The sequence below is a fragment of the Aspergillus novofumigatus genome (assembly GCF_002847465.1).
Source record: "Aspergillus novofumigatus IBT 16806 chromosome Unknown P174scaffold_5, whole genome shotgun sequence".
Classification (NCBI taxonomy): Eukaryota; Fungi; Ascomycota; class Eurotiomycetes; order Eurotiales; family Aspergillaceae; genus Aspergillus; species Aspergillus novofumigatus.
The window spans coordinates 382,812-400,664 of NW_020194278.1; the positions used below are offsets into that span (position 1 = coordinate 382,812).

The 17,853-nt window shown below is 52.9% G+C and overlaps 10 protein-coding genes across 10 annotated transcripts; 3 read left to right on the plus strand and 7 right to left on the minus strand.

Annotated features, from left to right (window-relative positions):
• Window positions 1-67: 67 nt before the first annotated feature.
• On the minus strand, window positions 68-1,133 carry P174DRAFT_198631 (uncharacterized protein). The gene is made up of 2 exons (XM_024821309.1): window positions 240-1,133; window positions 68-183 (listed from the first exon to the last, which is right to left on the minus strand). Exon 1 carries the CDS (start codon window positions 972-974, stop codon window positions 279-281), a length of 696 nt encoding a protein of 231 aa, XP_024681008.1. The 5' UTR covers window positions 975-1,133; the 3' UTR covers window positions 68-183; window positions 240-278.
• P174DRAFT_371840 (uncharacterized protein) lies at window positions 1,132-1,593 on the minus strand (the record flags this gene model as incomplete). Its single annotated transcript, XM_024822399.1, has 1 exon — window positions 1,132-1,593. One exon carries the CDS (start codon window positions 1,591-1,593, stop codon window positions 1,132-1,134), a length of 462 nt encoding a protein of 153 aa, XP_024681009.1.
• A 966-nt stretch (window positions 1,594-2,559) lies between these two features.
• Window positions 2,560-4,123, plus strand: mep20 (putative penicillolysin/deuterolysin metalloprotease). Its single transcript, XM_024821310.1, has 3 exons — window positions 2,560-2,968; window positions 3,028-3,837; window positions 3,904-4,123. The coding sequence occupies exons 1-3, from the start codon at window positions 2,749-2,751 to the stop codon at window positions 3,921-3,923; spliced, it is 1,050 nt and encodes a 349-aa protein (XP_024681010.1). The 5' UTR covers window positions 2,560-2,748; the 3' UTR covers window positions 3,924-4,123.
• On the minus strand, window positions 4,074-4,563 carry P174DRAFT_460971 (uncharacterized protein; the record flags this gene model as incomplete). The annotated part of the gene is made up of 3 exons (XM_024829948.1): window positions 4,074-4,264; window positions 4,327-4,485; window positions 4,512-4,563. The coding sequence occupies 3 exons, from the start codon at window positions 4,561-4,563 to the stop codon at window positions 4,074-4,076; spliced, it is 402 nt and encodes a 133-aa protein (XP_024681011.1).
• A 560-nt stretch (window positions 4,564-5,123) lies between these two features.
• On the minus strand, window positions 5,124-5,812 carry P174DRAFT_504571 (ubiquinol-cytochrome c reductase complex assembly factor 2). The gene is made up of 2 exons (XM_024831213.1): window positions 5,664-5,812; window positions 5,124-5,613 (listed from the first exon to the last, which is right to left on the minus strand). Exons 1-2 carry the CDS (start codon window positions 5,673-5,675, stop codon window positions 5,200-5,202), a joined length of 426 nt encoding a protein of 141 aa, XP_024681012.1. The 5' UTR covers window positions 5,676-5,812; the 3' UTR covers window positions 5,124-5,199.
• A 152-nt stretch (window positions 5,813-5,964) lies between these two features.
• On the plus strand, window positions 5,965-7,521 carry P174DRAFT_442252 (metal homeostatis BSD2 family protein). The gene is made up of 3 exons (XM_024827532.1): window positions 5,965-6,159; window positions 6,226-6,711; window positions 6,761-7,521. Exons 1-3 carry the CDS (start codon window positions 6,136-6,138, stop codon window positions 7,334-7,336), a joined length of 1,086 nt encoding a protein of 361 aa, XP_024681013.1. The 5' UTR covers window positions 5,965-6,135; the 3' UTR covers window positions 7,337-7,521.
• Window positions 7,522-7,675: 154 nt separating this feature from the next.
• On the plus strand, window positions 7,676-10,416 carry P174DRAFT_442253 (uncharacterized protein). The gene is made up of 3 exons (XM_024827533.1): window positions 7,676-8,146; window positions 8,226-9,587; window positions 9,646-10,416. The coding sequence occupies exons 1-3, from the start codon at window positions 7,939-7,941 to the stop codon at window positions 10,080-10,082; spliced, it is 2,007 nt and encodes a 668-aa protein (XP_024681014.1). The 5' UTR covers window positions 7,676-7,938; the 3' UTR covers window positions 10,083-10,416.
• Window positions 10,417-10,581: 165 nt separating this feature from the next.
• mpkA (mitogen-activated serine/threonine-protein kinase SLT2) lies at window positions 10,582-12,173 on the minus strand (the record flags this gene model as incomplete). Its single annotated transcript, XM_024822392.1, has 5 exons — window positions 10,582-11,228; window positions 11,285-11,599; window positions 11,653-11,719; window positions 11,774-11,906; window positions 12,061-12,173. 5 exons carry the CDS (start codon window positions 12,171-12,173, stop codon window positions 10,582-10,584), a joined length of 1,275 nt encoding a protein of 424 aa, XP_024681015.1.
• Window positions 12,174-13,063: 890 nt separating this feature from the next.
• Window positions 13,064-14,878, minus strand: P174DRAFT_451754 (glycosyltransferase family 31 protein). Its single transcript, XM_024829030.1, has one exon. It carries the CDS (start codon window positions 14,701-14,703, stop codon window positions 13,258-13,260), a length of 1,446 nt encoding a protein of 481 aa, XP_024681016.1. The 5' UTR covers window positions 14,704-14,878; the 3' UTR covers window positions 13,064-13,257.
• Window positions 14,879-15,037: 159 nt separating this feature from the next.
• P174DRAFT_442255 (threonine--tRNA ligase THS1) lies at window positions 15,038-17,761 on the minus strand. Its single transcript, XM_024827534.1, has 5 exons — window positions 17,133-17,761; window positions 16,797-17,061; window positions 16,161-16,736; window positions 15,435-16,104; window positions 15,038-15,379 (listed from the first exon to the last, which is right to left on the minus strand). The coding sequence occupies exons 1-5, from the start codon at window positions 17,678-17,680 to the stop codon at window positions 15,225-15,227; spliced, it is 2,214 nt and encodes a 737-aa protein (XP_024681017.1). The 5' UTR covers window positions 17,681-17,761; the 3' UTR covers window positions 15,038-15,224.
• Window positions 17,762-17,853: the final 92 nt, after the last annotated feature.

Genomic DNA, 17,853 nt, shown 5'->3' on the forward strand with positions numbered 1-17,853 from the left:
TGAAGCCATTCGGGGTTAGATTAGTGCACCCGAGGTTGCATGATCGGCGGTTTAGGTGGTATAGTCTGGTCATTGGGGATACTAATTGGTTGATATACGATGATACGATGCTATACGAGCGCATAGAAATACACTCAAATGAACGAGTACTGACGGTGCAGCATAAGATGTATCTGACCAGTCCTAGTGTGACGGTGTGAGCCTGTGATGAAGCAGATGGATAGATAGCCCTAACTTACTTTCAGCAACAACAATAACCTCATCTTCACCGTAGATACTCATCTCCCGGAAATCAATGGACCCTCCGGCCAATTCAACCCAGCAAACCTCTTCACCACATCACGAATAACCTCATAACAAGCCCCAACCCTCACCACCCGCATACTCTCAAAATCCACCATGGTCGAACTCGCCCGCGGCCAACCGTCCCTCACCCGTCCATAATCAACCACAATATCCGCCGCCTCGCGAACCTCCTCCTCAATCTCCTCCACCACCGTCTTCGTCCCTTGCCCGGTGAGATTCGCACTCGAACCTAGCAACGCCGTGCCGGCAGCAGCAGCCACCCGTACCAACTCTTCCTGGAATGGACCCCCGTTGACAAGCATGGCCATCGTGCCGTCCATCAAACTCGCCGACAGCGTTTCTGCGTCTAGTCTCGTGATTAACGGGTGATCATGCCGGAACGGAGCGATCACCCCAAGCGGGAGGTTGAGATCCACGGTCAGCAAGCGCACGAGATCCATTTTGTCCGGCGGAAGGACATGGATCTCGCGGTGGAGCGCGTAGCTGCCTATGATAGCGTGGCGCTTATGGGGCTGGCGACGCTTGACTGTGTAGATGCGCTGAAGTGCGGGAGCCTTTGTGGCTATTATCCCGTAGCCGACGCTGGAGGGGATGATGCCTATCCCGCCTTGGGCGAGGACGGAGAATACGCGGGCTGCGTCGGTGGGGATATCAATAGTCGTCCGCATTGCTTCGCTATTGCACTATGAGTGACTTTGGGAAAGAAGATCTATCCAAGCATACTACAGCGCAGGGGGAGAGGTTATATACTGGGAGCCAGTCGTACATGTACAACATCAACGATCCATTGACTTGTGTACTCCGTACAAGGTACAGGATGCTAGGCTACTGAGTAACCTTGAACAGCGCACGCTCAGACTCAAACTCCCCCCTCTGGTCAAGCTGCTGCAGCTGCGAATCCGTCACTTGGTCGCGCGGACACTCCCAAATCCCATGCCAGATGCCCTTGGCCTGCACTGCGTACTCGTGTCCTTCTTCTAGTGGCACATGCGGGATGGTGATCGTCCGCTCCATGGAGCTCTCCGCGGGGATTTCGACCAGATCGTCTCGCGAGGGAGGCAGCTGGCGGTTGAATTTGATGGTGTCGAGGGTGATGGGATGATCGGTGGTGGTGTCGTTGATTTGGAATACGCCCAGGAGGTTGGCTTTAGGGTCGAACGGGGTGCCCCAGTTGAGGAAGGTCACTGGGGTGTTGGCTTGGTTGTGGATGGCGATGTTGATGGGGAGGCTGATGGGTTGAGTGGCCGAGGGCGGGACGGGCGAGAGGATTACTTGGAGGTTTGTCATGTCGTGTCGTCGTTCTCGTTCAGTTCGTCAGTTGTCACTTTGTCAGTTGAGATGTGAAATGAAATAATGTCTATCTGATGCTGGAAGTGCCGGAGGACACTGTGGAGGGGTATGGAGAGGAGGGACGAATGATGAAACCCCAAGCTTTACATGAAGACAGCAATCCACCAATTATATACACAGCGGGAATTGCCAAGCTTTAAGGAGGAAGATAACTGGAAATGGAAGAGGGGAGGTGAAACAGGAAGTCTTGGGTTGCATTTCGTCAGTATCAGCCGGATATTAAGGATTGATAAAGTGGTCATGATCGGCACTTTAATCTATGCTTCTGTCTCTTTCAGTCAATGATGCGAGTCAGTCCCGGATCTCTCTGACAATCTGGAGTCGATGAATCCACTCGTTTCACTAATTCTCAGGGGCACCTCAGGGTCTGACCGTCTGAGTCTAGATACAGCAGATCATGTCTAGACACATCGTCGTGTCAATCAGCGGTCAACCAGTACATTGTCATCAGTATGTGAATATCAACAACACAAAAACAATACTGATATGATCACGATACTGAATGATCACACCGGACTCTTGCCGAAGACCTAGTGAATGAAGACTTACCCGGCAGACAGACGTCTTATCTCGACACAGACACTCCTCTTCAGGCATACGGACTGCCGGCTAAACTTCTTCATCATTTACATGCCGGACCAACCCTCTTGGCGTTCCAATCCAAAGCGTCAACGCTGATATACCTCGAGCAAATAAGAATCTCGTCCCCCTGAATAAACGGTCCTCCGGCGGGCCAAGCATACTCCTTGGCCTTTTCTCTTGGCCGCGATAGTGATGCTTCAAGACGCCTCGCGGAGTGGTTATGTCGGCATGTAAAACGCCATGGCGGTCTTCAGACAATTGAGGTCTTGTCATCCTGTCCAGTCGAGATTCGAGACTGGCAGACGGGGTAGATGTAACCTCCTTTTTTGGGCATATCTCCGTTCGTTCCAAGACTTGTTCCTGATATCTATACTTCGGTCGCCAGTATCTGGAGGTCTATAAATAGGAGGATGGTCCCAGGTCGGTCTGACAGAAGCATCAGCGAGAGCAAGAGCAAGAGCAAAAGCACAGCACCGCATCAGAAAGCTTCTCAATCCAGTTCAATTCATCATGAAGGTCACTGTTCTCGCTTCTGCCATTCTGGCCCTCATCAATGGTGCTCTCGCTCTTCCTGCCAACGCCCCGACCCTTGATGTCACCCTGACCCAGGTCGACAACACTCGCATCAAGGCCACCGTCAAGAACAGTGGCAACGAGGAGGTCACCTTTGTGCATCTCAACTTCTTCCAGGATGCTGCTCCTGTCAAGAAGGTCTCGCTCTTCCGCAATGGTATCTCCTCTTCCGACACCCACCCCTCCACCCCAAGACAAGACATACTAACAAGTCAGCCACCGAGGTCGAGTTCACCGGAATCAAGCGTCGCCTCCTCACTGAAGGCCTCTCTGACGATGCCTTGACCACCCTCGCGCCCGGCGCCACTTTCGAGGACGAGTTCGACATCGCCAGCACCGCCGACCTCACTGAGGGTGGCACCGTGACAATCCGCACCGACGGTGTCGTCCCCATGGCCACAGACCGCAAGGTCTCCGGCTACATCCCCTACCAGTCAAACGAGATCGAAATCGAGGTTGACGCCGCAAAGGCCGCCAAAGTGCCCCAGGCCATCAAGCTCCTTGACCGCCGCACAAAGGTCACCTCCTGCTCCGGCACCCGCGCCTCGGCCCTCTCCACGGCCCTGCGCAACACCGTCTCCCTCGCCAACGCCGCCGCCAGCGCTGCCTCCTCCGGCTCCTCTGCCCGCTTCCAGGAGTACTTCAGGACCACCTCCAGCAGCGCCCGCGAGGCTGTCGCCGCACGCTTCCGCGCCATTGCCAGCGAGGCGTCCTCCCAGTCCTCCGGCAAGACTACCTACTACTGCACCGACCCCTACGGCTACTGTGACTCCAACACCCTCGCCTTTTGTCTTCCCTCCAGCAACGTCATCGCCAACTGCGACCTCTACTACTCCGATCTCCCTGCCTTGACCCGCTCCTGCCACGCCCAGGATCAGGCCACCACCAGCCTGCACGAGTTCACCCACGCCCCGGCCGTCTACTCGCCCGGCACGGACGACTACGCTTATGGCTACCGGGCTTCCACCGCCTTGAGTGCCAGCCAGGCGCAGCTCAATGCGGATAACTATGCCCTGTTTGCTAATGGTACTCCCTTTCCCTCTCCTCTTCCCCCTCATTCCACTTTCAAGTGCTCAAACTAACATGGTACAGCCGTGAACCTCAACTGCTAGACAGTCCGAAGACAGTCACAAGAAACGAGAGATGAGATAGTGCAAGTTCACTTTTAACATACAAGTCAATTCATTCATGTTCATACTTCATAGCATACCATAATCATCATTTCAACCATAACCATAAGCATAAGCATACCCCTAAGCTATTTAGGCACCATTGTTAACCCTCCGACAAATCCCTTCGAGGCATTTACTCCCACTATAGCAGCAATCCGCATCACCCCCACACAACTGGAAATCCTCCGCGCAGCCCGGCCACTTGGGATTCGTGGGCCGGCATTTCGTCGCGGCGCAGTAGCCCGAGCAGCAGGTGAGACCGGTGCCGAACGAGCAGGATTCTAGTCGACTGTCAGCTGGCCAGTGATTCTCATATGTAGTGAGAAGAGTGGAGGGGACTTACGGTATACCCCTAGGCAGGTCGGGGCGGGGATACAGGTTGTTAGGCTTGAGGAGGGTGAGGTGCGGGCGTAGGTTGTGCAGGTGCTTGGGGAGGGACAGGGTTTGTCGCCGCAGAGGTTGTTGGGGCAGCCGGGGGATGCTATTTTCATTAGTATTCTCTCTGTAGGATTGTAGTTGGGTGTATACCTGCTGCGAGGCTGAGGAAGAGGATGGTGGGAGTGAGGTTGGTGAGATGCATTGTGCTGTGTTTACTTTGGTTGTACTTGTGATGGTGATGGTGGTGATGTGCGGGTAGATGGTGAATATATATATCTACATATAGATCAGTGTGTCTATGTCTTACATCACGATGTATGACATGAACACCTGACAGATGGCCTGCCGTCGGCCACTGACTGTCAGAGTCAATGCTGTTGGTTGCGTTTCAGGGTGTTTGAGACCTGTCGAATTGGAGGTTGTCCACCTCGTATAGAAAGGTTGCTTCCATGTCATGACGCGAATATGTCAGAGGCAGTAGGTCTGAGCTGATGCTTTGCTTGCGGATTCTGAACACTAATGATTAGGAGTATGTATTCGTTTAATAGAGGCGATTGGAGGTCTGGTTGCAGCACAGCGGTTGTTAAACCTGTTTGAGATACAAGTCGAGGTTGTTTAAAATAGACAGAGCACAGAGCGTAGATGCAAGACGCAAGTAGCTCGACGCATTGCAAGCTCCATGTCTCTATCAAGATGCAGGAATACTGTTACATCTCGTGCTCATCAACTGTATATCAAAGTACCACCAAAGAGAAATGCTATCTATCTTCCGTATCATTACATTCTGCTGCTCAATTATCGAAGGCTGATCAGCTTTTTAATAGTACAGTAACAACGGCTATATACATACACTATCATACACCACCCCAACTTTATCACGTAAATCTAAACAACCCCCGAAGCCTTTTCCCCACTCTCCCCAGAAATCCCGCCCCGGGGCCTCTTCAAACTCCTTCACGACATTGTCGTAGTGGTCCGGGTTCGTCGCCGGCCGCCGCAGCTTCGGCGGTAACGGATACCGTCTCGCGTAGCGGTCTTCCAGTAATGACGAGAGGGCATTCAGCGAGGCCTCTGAGATTTCTGTTTTGGGGGATGGCTGTGCTTGTTGGGGCTGCGCTTGTTGCGGTTGTGTGGGTTGAAGGCGGGATTGGAGGTAGGTTTGGACGGAGACGGAGGCCGGGCGGACGGCGTCAGTAGGCCAGTGTTTGAGGAGATGAGAGATGCGGTTCTGTATTGTCTGGGGGTTTAGAGTCTGCAGCTGTTAGTATGGTCTTTACATGGTGGTGTGGACTATGGACTCACTGGTTTGCTCATAATGATAACTGATGTGTTTTTGTCTTTAGTAATGCAAGAACAGGTAATTTAGCCCAAAAGATTCTGAGAGACGATCGGAGAATCAAAGGTAAGGCGATACTTAGAGCTGGGGTTCTGTCGAGCTTTGATAAAACAGATGATGGATTGATGATATCGGAAAATCGGAGATGCCCCAGATTCCAGGCCACCATTTCAGCCACAGGAACCACACCAGCCACAGTGATGTCCAGTCACCGCCACCGCTGGCTGCCTGATTAGTGAGGAGATTACGGAGACGGCGGTCGATCCCCTTCCATCCACATCCTAAGTCCACGCCTCACAAGTATCATATCGACTGTTTCCTGCATCTCTCTGCACATTCTTTCATCTGCTTCTTTCTGTCTGCTTTCTCTCTGTCCCACAGTTGTCATTTCTTTTGTCGCAGTCCCGAGTGTCTCTACGTGCACCTGCTCAGCTCGTCATGAGCTCGCAGCGTTATCAAAGGGTAGGCAGCACTTCATCTATATAGACGTATTTATATCGATCCCCTAAAGATACTGACTACTTCCAGGTTAATGCCCATGACGAGGACGACGAGGTTGATTCCCATTCGTCGATTCCTTTGCAAAACGCCCCTTCGCCCTCGTCTCCGCCGCCCTCGTTCCACTCTCGTTCCTCTTCCTTCTCATCAAGAAGACTTCTCCAGAATGACCCCCATCGAAGCGATGCAGACCAGACTCTTGCCGACGCCTTTGGTGACGCCAGCGATTCCGAGGGTGATGACGAACCCGATGACCGACAGCGACTGATGCGGGCCCATCCGGAGCAGCCAGCGGGCAGTGGCGGAGAGGGGGCCCCTTCATCTGCTGCCAGCAACGAACAACCATCACAGAGAAACCCGTCGAGCTCGACGCTTCAGAGACGACCAACAATACTGCCCAGTTTCAGCACACCCTCGTCAGGCGCAGGTCGCGTGATCAGTTCGTCAAATGACGGAGTCTTTGCCAACCTGGCGGCCAAGCCAGAACGGGGAGAGAAGAACGAGGATCTGCCTCCGGTAAGCATACTATCTGATAGTGATATATTCAGGATACTGACGTCTATAGTCCTACGAAGAAGCAGCTGCAGACGCCACCCCTCCGTACTGGGAGACTACCATCTTGGCTCCCGGCATCTCGTCTGATGAGGTTTATGTGGATGGACTGCCGGTCGGCTCGATCTTCTCCTTCGTTTGGAACGCCATGATCTCGATGTCCTTCCAACTGGTCGGCTTCCTCCTGACCTACCTCCTTCACACCACACACGCCGCGAAAAACGGCAGCAGAGCTGGTCTCGGCCTTACGTTAGTGCAGTACGGTTTCTACATGAAAGGGGGGAGTGATGGGGGATCTGACGGTGGTGCGGACTATGTTCCTCCTCCGGATCCCAACAGCCACAGCTTTGATCCAACTTCAGTGTCTGACGGTTCCGGTGGCAACGGCGGAAGCGGTGCGATATCCGACATCACAACGAGCGAGTGGATTTCGTATGTCTTGATGATTGTCGGTTGGTTCATTCTGATACGCGCCATCAGCGACTTCTTACGGGCCCGGCGGCATGAGCAACTGGTACTACAAAGCCCCGAGCGTGGTCTCAGCGTTCCGGTCATCGCGGAAGGCGAACGGTCCGAGACGGTTGTATAGGACAGCATCCAATCGAGACAGGTCATTCCATCTCGAATAGGTACAGAACAGCGGATCATTCAGCGGACGGATTGGAGTTCATATATCTGATATCCTTGGTTTATCTGGTCGGGCAATGGGACTTGGGCCTTCTCTCCTTCATTTTTAATCACGTCTCATTCAGTAATTATGAATTCAGCAACGGGCATAGTTTCTTTGTAGCTATTTTCGTTTCAAGATACCAATTCGATGGAATTTGACTTGTGCCATTGGGTCCATAGATCTGCATTCGTACTACTCCAGGCAGCGATTTTCGTAGATTCGCCGCACCTTACGTGTCTCGTACTCCAAAGAAAACTTGTCTTTTCCGATCCTTGTTATTTCTAGACCTATCTCTACTTGGCCGGTCATCATTTCTCTCGATCTACTGCAATCCATGCAGATCCTCGCTGATATATAATCTCTTGGCGGTTCCTCCGCAACGGCCCAATCCTCCCGGCTTCTCCGCGATTGTTTGTTTTTGCCCAGGAACAGCCCTCCCAAGACCCTTTCAGGCGGCCAGTACAGCTCATTCCGTGCGCCCCGTCACCTACCTGCCACTGCGACTGTACATAGTCAATCAAATGGCCATGGTGGACGGTGCGGCGGACGCAGCTTCTGCATCCTCCCCCGCCTCGGTCCATCCCAATATCCCTCAGCCTCCAGTCGAGGCTCGTTCGCTCTCGTCCATCACTACCATCGCCTCAAACCCACCGGCCTACCCTCGGAATCCGGCGCAAAAGAAGCTAGATCCTCTCGTTCTCTATATCGTGCGCGTACCTGGAAGCAAAGGTATTTCCTAGGAACTGCCCCGCGCCTGTCATTCAAGTCTACTGCATTTGGGGAAGACCGACCGTTCTGACTCGAATAGATGTATTCCTCTCGCCATTGAAGCCTCCGACGAAATCAAGCATCTCCGCAGAAGCCATCAACGCCTCCCTTTACTACCTTCATGTTGCGACGCCAGAGGACGAACTCCTGTTGCAGGAGGTTGAGGAGGAGCGGGAAAAACAGGCGAAACTACGAAAGGAACAATGGAGCGACGGAGCACCGCCAGAGTTTGCGCGATTGAACAATGTCCGGCGAAAGCCTGTACCGGGTGGTCCTCTTCCACAGATACCATTGCAGCAGGAGAATTACTCGCCGTACTCTGCTGCGGTCGACTCTCCGCCTCCGCCGACCCCGCCCCGTCCGACGCTTCGTCAAGGCTTTCCTAGTTCGGAGTCAGCTACCGCTGTTTCGGACATCTCCGACCATCTGGGCGACTCGCGTGGAGATACAGGAGAGACTAGAGCATCCCCGTTACCGCGCAGGCCTCTGCCGTTTGTGCCAACAGAGGAAGCTTCTTCAGATTCGATCAACAACAGTCCGGCGAAGAAGAGTAATCGATGGAGCGCCCTATCGGGGTATCTCAACAGTAAAGGGCTCGATAACTGGAAGGAGAAGTATGAAGCCTTGTCCGCAGGACGTATTAGTCTGGATGCCGGTCGGCCCGAACTACGACCGCATACGTCTGACGGGGCCGGGTCGAATGCTCGCCGAGCATCGCCGTCAAGGAGCCCAGGGCAGTCTCCGCACAGAAGGCCGCGCGAGCATGGCCAGGCCTCAGATCGACAGGGATTTCATATCACTCTCATCCGCCGCGATCCCACTCACGGCATTCAATGGAACGTTGCGACCATCTCCACGTCCAAGACGGACCGCACCGTGGTCAACATCGAGGTCTCGACACCGGGGTATAACCGGTTCCTAGCCCAGGATGAGCCTTTTTCCCTGCAGAGTCTGGGCATAAACCTCCCGTCAGACGGACAGTCTCTGCCCTCATCCACGCTCAAATTTCCTACACAGGCGCACCCTGAAACACGGGCCCTGGACCCGTCCCTGCCGCGCAAATTCCGCCGCCAGCTCTGCGTATCGCGGCCACATCACCACAGGGACGACTCGCGAGGCTCCCTGGATATGCCTACCAACAGAGCCTCACTGGACACCTTCACTGGCAGTCCGACCCGGCCGCACCACCAAGCCCACTCCAAGCTGAAAAGCGGCTACTACACCTTCACCTCCCCCTGGAACGGCATCTGCACCTTCTCCACCAGCGTCAACGGCCGCAGCCTCAAATGCAAGCACATGATCCCCACGCCCTCATACCCAGGCAATGGAACGAACCTCTCCACCCCCAGCGCTCCAGCCGTGACCGTCGCAGAAATCCGCTTCAACACCCCTTTCCAAGCCGGTCATCACCACCACCACCCATCCAACTCCGCCCACATCTCCCCTTCACCCTCAGCCAGACCTCCTCAGACACCCCAGGCCACTCTTCCTCTCCAAGCCAAACATCCCATCCCAACGGACACGGGGTCATCCCTCCTCAAAACGCAACTCTTTCGCCCACCTCCTCAACCCAACAACCTACACCAGACCCCGCTCCCACTCCGGCACCAGCGTGAGCACCTCCTCCGTCTCATGCATACCGGGGCACACACACCCACACAGACAAAGACAAACCCACACCCGCAACCCCTCCTCAAGCAGCACCAGCAGCGGCGCTGCAGACGACCCCGACCCCGACCGTCTCGACTTCTCTCTCGCGCGCGAACCAGCAGGCGGGGGACTCCGCGGCAAAAGCGCCAAACTAGGCAAACTAATCATCGAAGATGAGGGGATCAAGATGTTGGATTTGGTGGTTGCGGCGTGCATGGCTGTTTGGTGGAGGGGGTATTATCATTAACCTTGACTTGACTCTAGGTAGACTTAGCCTTGTTTTGGTTTGGTTTGCTTGCGGAGCAACTTATGTTTTGGATAAATAGTTGGTCTATATGCTGTCGCCATATATTGAAGATTTGATAGGATAGGGTAGGATGGGGAGAGGGTGGTTATGTAAAGGAGGTACTTGATTGTATATGATTGGATGATAATGATTGATGCATGTTTTGTTTATAGAGTTTCTGTTGAATTGATGGGTCATGTATGTACTTTACTGAGCTTGAGCTTTCGAGGCGAACACAATGTGTGGTCATGTATCTGCATTACATTGGCACCGGTATGGACATAGTTCAGTTTCATCCAGACTAGGATGGCTACTTATTTTGCTATATATATATAGTGATTTGAGGTACTAGTGGGAATGCCCTAAGAACAGAGGTATAGTTGAAGTGATGATATACTAAGTTTATGAACAGTGCAGCAATTGACATGATACCGAGACATCCTCCAACGACAGCAAACGTCTATTGGACATCCATCCCCCGCTGCAATGACGATTCCAGATCGTTCGCGTGGCCGCCCGCGGCGTGCACCTCCTGAGGCTTGGGCTCCTCCTGCTTCCAGCCTCCCTGCTGGTGGTCAGGGATGGGGACATTGGTCTGTTGAGCAATCTGCTGTTGCTGCTGCTGTGCGGCAGCGGCGGCCTGCGCCTGGGACTGCTGCCGGACGAGGTTGCGGAAGCGCACCACTTCGTCGTAGATCATCTTGCGCATCTCCTGCACGTCGTCGACGACCTCGAAGTGGAAGTCGAATGTCGTCGGGCAGGTGGGCTCGTCGGAGGCGTCGTGCCAGATGTGCAGGTATGGGTGTTCCAGCGCTTCCTCAACGGAAATACGCGACGCCGGGTCAAAGGCCAGCATGCGGTCGAGCAGGTCGAGAGCGTCGGGGTTGGCGTTGGGGAACAAACGCTGGAAGGGGATCTTGGGCATGAACGGCAGGTTGCGGACGTATTCCTGCGCACGAGGGGATCCAATGCGGCTGAGAGTCTCCTCGTTGGGAGTACCCAGGTAGTGCAGGATCTGGTTGAGCTGGTCGACGTAGTCCCGGCCTTTGAAGAAAGGACGGCCGCCGAGCAGCTCTGCCAAGATGCATCCTACGGACCACACATCGACTATGATCGTCAGCATACCGGCAGTCTAATCGCAACGGAAATGAGTCACGACATACTAGCTTTGGTGTAGCTCTGGAAGCTCAGCATAATCTCAGGAGCACGGTACCACCGGGTCGCAACATATTCAGTCATGTAGCCGGCGTTCTCCTCGGGGTCGATCGAAAAACCACGTGCCAGACCGAAATCGCAGATCTTGAGCTCGCAGTCCGCGTTGACCAGCAAGTTACCAGGCTTCAGATCTCGGTGCAAGACATTGGCGGAATGGATATACTTGAGTCCACACAAAATCTGGTAGATGAAAGATTGAAAGTGTGCGTCGGTCAGGGGCTGTCCCGAACGGATGATAGCGGCCAGGTCACATTCCATCAACTCTGCGTAAAATCAATCAGTGGCTGCTACGCACCATAGCCGTCGTCACACTGACCTTCGTATAGATAGGTTTCGTTGAAATTGTCTGGTCGTGGAATGTCCATATCGTATAGACAGGTGATCTGCAGTACCGATCAGCCCTACCGATCTTATGAGCAAACAAGCAATTGACGTACATTGCGGTGGCCGCGGAAGTGCTGCAGAAGCTTAATCTCTCTCAATGCCCGCTTGGCCAGAATTTTCTTGCTGAAGACATTGGTAACCTTCTTGATAGCGACGCCCTCGCCAGTATGAACATTCGTGGCAGCACTACAGTCGAATGATCGTCATCAGTACTTAATTCAATGGTAGATCCACGACTCTTGACCACTCCTTCTGATGTAGCTCTGCCGTAACAGCCCTCTCGACTGATACAGACAAAAACAGATACCCCGGCCCAGCCTTGAGAATGCAGATAACCTACCAGACGATACCGTACGCACCCTGGCCCAGCTCCTTGGTCACATTGTACCGTTCATCCACGACAAAGTCTTGATTGAAGACCTTGAAGACCTTCCGACCCTGTAGATCAGACATGACTCAAATCCGACAGCTTTTTTTTGTCCTGGAGCGACCGGCGTATGATCGACGAGAAAAGTCGGGGCGGAGAATCGACAGACGAGTGTCGTATGTGGCCGGACTGGAAGTCAAATCGCAATGCTTCTGTGCCAACGAGAGTGAAGACGAAGCGGGTATCTCAATGGAGCAAAAGTCGCAGCTGAAATTGCCGAACAAATTTAAGGAGAAAAGAGATCCGGTGCACCTGAGACAGGCTTGGTGGAAAGGGAGCTGTCAGTAGTTCGAGCCCCGCAGTACAATGTGCAGCCGCAGGAACAGATCGAAACCTCGGTGGAGCGACGGAAAGAGGGCAAAACAAAAAATGAAAGGTGTTCAAAAGGAGAATGAGGGGTAGGAGAGGAGGAGAAGGAAGAGAGCAGGGAGGGTTAAAAGGAGAAATAGAATGTGTTTTGATGTGAAGCTGCGCAGCTGGGGATGTGACGGGGGAGTTAATTAAGGAATGATTGGGGCCTGCAGCTGCTGGAGCGCCGGGACGTGCATCAGCTTAATCAATAATCAATAGTAATCACAGTGCTCCGCCGCAGTTGTAGAGAAAGAAAGGGAGACACCATCAAGATGATCCTAAATCATGATAAAAAATATATATAAAAGAAATGAAAGAGGTCCTGCATTTACGGCGAGTTCATGCTACAAAAAGGACTTGATGTCAAAGAGAAGAGGTGACATCGAGAACAAAGGAAGATAGATGCCTGAGGGCCGTCCGAGACAGAAGAGGGGCTGCGGTGGGGATTCCCAAGGCTCCATATTCCATATTCCATAATGGATGGCTCTTCTGTCGTGAAGCTTAGCCAGCCAGGAATCACAGCGCTGAGCAGCCTGATCATACGGCTCGAAGTCTAGAACAAAGGGCAAACTCAATTCGACAGTTTATTATTCGCTACGTAGCCAGAGACATCAAAGTAACAACAACTCCGCCATTGCTAAGTCGCATCAGAACAAAGAACGAGTATGCTTCGACCTTAATGCTAGAAGTCTCTGAGAGTATTCTGTACCGATAAGACATTCAACGATTTTTGTAGAAGAACTTGGACAGAAGGCAACGTCACCCAGATGCAGGTGTCCAGACTACTTCCAATACTTCGGGAGGCTTCTCAGGCCCCAAGTCATGAATATAGACCTGTCGAACAGACCCTGCGTGTTGAGTTGCGTTCTGCAAGCGAAAGGACACCTTGCCTTCATCCCTTGGGCGAAATGGACCCAGACTGAATGCGAAGCCGTCCCCGCCTCTGTATTTACTATCCTCCCAGGTCTTCTCCATCAGATCAACATTCCTGGGTGAAGTATACTTAATCATGGAGAACCCGTTCACGAGGAACCAGTTGTCCTTCAAGCGCCAACGGTGCAGTTGACAAGCGTCGCCGCAGACGGCCGCAACCTGGCCGAGCCCAACCATATCTGCATGGAACCATGATTTCCAGTGATGGACCGACAGCGGCAGCGGGCGACCGGACTCGTAGAAGCCAGAAGCATCCCCTTGGAGGTCCAGCTGATACAGGTCGCGGTCCCAGGTGAGTTTCGTGTGTGTGTGCGTGTAGATGCACCTGGCGACTCTTCGGTCGCCGGTGGTTTTGAAGCTGTTGCAATCATCGTACACCTTGTCGAGTTGCTCAAGGAGTGGTATTGAGAGGAAGATCCCACCACCTCCAAAGGCCATATAACTCCAACTGAACACTTGTGCGAGATCCTCCGTCACAGCCCCGACATACTGTGGCTTCGTCGCGTCGTAGGTTGCGAGTCTGTCCACCAGATTCCGCATAGAAGGGAAGAAGGTGTCGTCGTCGATCAAGACAGCCCACTGCGTCGATGCATCACGGTGCTTGAGCAGAACCCGGAGTAGAGAGAAGTACTGATCCAGTCGCTCCTCATCCGATAGAATTATAGTCAAACGGACATCCAATTCCTTGGCTCGTTGCTGCACCCTTCTTATTGCCGAGCCATCGTCGGAGTCCACCGAAGCATATATGCGAGCGTCCGTTCCTGCCGCCCAGTGTGCAAATGCAGGCAGGGAATCATCCAGCCTTCCCAGTGTTGTCGCAACGCCGAACAGGATGTGGGACGCGTTGGGTGGTGCGACCGGTAATGGAGCTTGAATGGTCACTGCGGGAGAGCATGTCTCCGGTGACAACGGTGCTTCTTGCTCGGCTGTGTCCAAACGAATCTTCTGATAAGCGGGGAAACGAGTAGGCAAGGTGTCAGAGAATCCCGTAAAATTCGCTGTCCGCCTCACGGCTATCTCGAGCCGTGCGTATTTCGCAGTAGAATTGTACCCGTGAGATCTCAAGAGGTCGAGGTCGACATAGCAAGTGCCTTTGTTTTCTATTTCGTTGTTGCTGGAGGGTAGCGAGGGAACGAGGCCAATATCAGAGGGACTGACAGGTCTGGAGTAGAACACGAGGGAGGCGGACACCAAGATGAAGGCGGCAGCGAGGGCAAAAAGTTTCAGTGGGGATGCATGTCGCAATTGACTAAACGAATGAAGGCGCTGCATGATGATTCAAGCATGACTGTTGATGTTAGATATCGCCTGCTTGCAGTGAAGTCAGGACTCGCTAAAAAAGGAGCGCAAAATAATGGCCTACCATCTCCCCTTCTCCCTTGCCAATGCCAACGCCAGAGATGATCTTGGCAAATACGACCTGGTGTCGTTGATGGCGACTAGTCTACCCTTGACCAGACTGACCAGTCACTATCACCACTTTGATTAAGGGGTGATCAAAATTGCATAGGCCCACAGTACTCATGGTGGGACCACCAGTTGGTATTTAGCGATTCATGCAGGCTGCTTCGATGTATCTACTGTCCAAAATACATGGTCAGAGAACCCCAAGTTTTCTAGATCAGAACTCTCTTCATGTCTTTATCGCTAAATACTCCAGATCTACTTTTCTGTAAGAGAGGCAAATCAATGCCTACGTAAGTCATAAACCTCTACGCGAGATCGCTGGCCGTAAAAATAGCGGCCCTCGAAATACGCCAACCAATAAACGCTAGATACCAGTGTCGAATCCTCTACAGAGCATTCACCAGTCTGCGCTCCTTTCTCAGAGCCCGGAGCTTCTGGCGAGCCTCTTCAAGAGGAACCATGACGCCCTTGTGCTGTGTAGCAGGGTCGTCACGGTTACGGATGTTGACAGAGCGAGACTCCTTTTCTTGAGCGCCGACGACTACCCAAAGTCAATACCGTCCAGGAAAAAGATGAGGATTCGCGATAAGACTTACCAAAGATGAAGTTGTACTGCGCTAGCTGACCAGTACGGATCTTTTTCTGCATGGTGTTACCACTGATGTCAATGTCCACATTCAATTTATCGCCACGCAGGATTTGCTGCAGCTCTTCAACATAGTCGTTCACAGCAGGCATGACGGGGACAATCAGAATCTGACGAGGACTGATCCAGAATGGCCACTTGCCGCCAAAGTGCTCAATCAAGATACCCAAGAAACGCTCAAAGCTACCAATGATAGCTCTGTGAATGACGACGGGGCGCGCCCGACCCGGACCAGGCTCGTTGGACTTGGTCTCGCCTTCCTTCTTAGACTCTTCCATAACAGCCTGGCCCTTCTCGTTGGTCATGTACTCGAGCTTGAAGTTGATTGGTGCCTGGTAGTCCAGCTGGATAGTAGCACATTGGAACTCTCTCTTGAGAGCATCAGCAATGGTGATGTCGATCTTAGGACCATAGAATGCACCATCGCCTTCATCAATCGTCCAGTCTTTACCCTTGAACTTGGTCATCGCAGACTTGAGCTGCTCCTCGGCATAGTTCCAGGTCTCGAGGTCACCGAGATACTTCTCTGGGCGAGTGGAAAGCTTCAGCTTGAACGTAAAGCCGAATAGTCCGTAGATGGACTGGAGGAAATCAAAGAGACCCTCGATCTCGGAGGCAATCTGCGACCAGTTAGTTGACTATAGGACATGAAGTTTGCTGTAAGATCCCTCCTCACCTGATCATGGGTGCAGAAGATGTGGGTATCGTCTTGCTGGAACTTGCGCACACGGGTCAAGCCGCTCAAAGCACCGGAAGCTTCGTTACGGTGCAGAACACCAAAGTCCGCAATTCTCAGGGGGAGTTCTCTGTAACTCCTCTCGCGGTGGCCGAAGAGCACGAAATGGCCCGGGCAGTTCATGGGCTTAAGTGCCCATTCTCTTTTCTCCACGTCAAGCTTGAACATATCATCCTTGTAATGCGCCCAGTGACCAGATGTCTTCCAGATGCCGACGTCGTACATGTTGGGAGTCTGAACTTCCTGGTAGCCGCGCTTGCGGTACTCAGCCCGCAGAAGAGCCTGGAGCGAATTGAAAATCTTAGTTCCGTTGGGAAGGAGGAAAGGACAGCCTGGAGAAACTTCATCGAAGAAGAAAAGCTCCTGGTCCTTGCCGATTCTCAAGTGATTGCGCTTCTCCGCCTCCTCCAAGAACTTCAGATGTTCCTGCATCTGCTTCTTATCGGGGAAAGCAACACCACGGATACGTTGCAGAGAGTCGTTAGTCTGATCACCAAGGAAATATGCGGAAGAGTTCTGGATATAGCAATCAGCAATGGACTCGGCAAAACGGCTTCCGCAGGATCGTGTTCATACCTGCATAATCTTGAAGGTCTTGATCTTTCCAGTGTTCTGGATGTGGGGCCCTCTGCAAAGGTCGACCAGGGTACCGCATCTATAAACGGTACTCTTTTCTCCGGTGACAAGCTTGTCAATGTAGTGCAGTTTATATTTGCTGTAGGCAAACATTTTCTTGAGGTTTTCCTTCGTAACCTCCAATCGGTCGAAGCTTTGCTTTTCCTTGAAGATCCGCGACGCTCTGCTATCCAAGGCCGGCCAGTCACTCTCTCGTACAACACGGCTATTCTCTAGAGTCAGACTCGTATTCCATCACGAGGCACACGTAGGGGAAAGTAGGCATGGCAAACTGACTTGTCAGGCATGGCCATATCGTAGAAGAAACCTTGAGGAGTAGGAGGTCCGTGGGAGAGTAGGCATCCATATTCGCATTCGCATGCTTCACCCAGGCAGTGCGCGCTCGAATGCCAGAAAACATCCCGACCTTCGGGGCTGTCGAACGGAACATAAGAGACGGTGCAGTCGCGCTCCAGAGGGCGGTTCAAATCCCAGAGCTCCTTGCCATCAATTTTCGCGAGAACGACATTTGCGCTGATATCCTTGGGGACGTCTCTCAAAAACGATCCGGGGGTGGTCTCCCAGGCTTTGGCGGGGACAGGAGAGGGGTTCCCGTCGCCGAGATCGAGAAGGACATTAATTTCCGGGTGAGGCTTGTTCTTGAGCTCTTCAAGATACTGTTGCCACAATTCTTCAAATAGCTTGTTCCGTTCAATTATGAAATCGGGGAGAGAGTCGTTATTCGAGGCTGCATTAACTTTCGCAGCCTTTGGCGGGGCAGTAGCATTGGCGTCCTGGGCCACTGCAGGCCGCACTGGCAATTCTTTCGAGTCTTCGGGAGCCATGGCTGTATCCGTAAGTTCAGACCAGCGGTTCGGGAGACGCGCACAATGAGTAGGGGGCAGGGCTCAGAACGATGACTCTTCTTCGGCCGATGCGAAGAGTCATAATAATTCAAAACGGAGAGGGGAAGGAAGGCGGTGAAGCACGTGACATTAAACTGCCCTGGCGGCTAGCG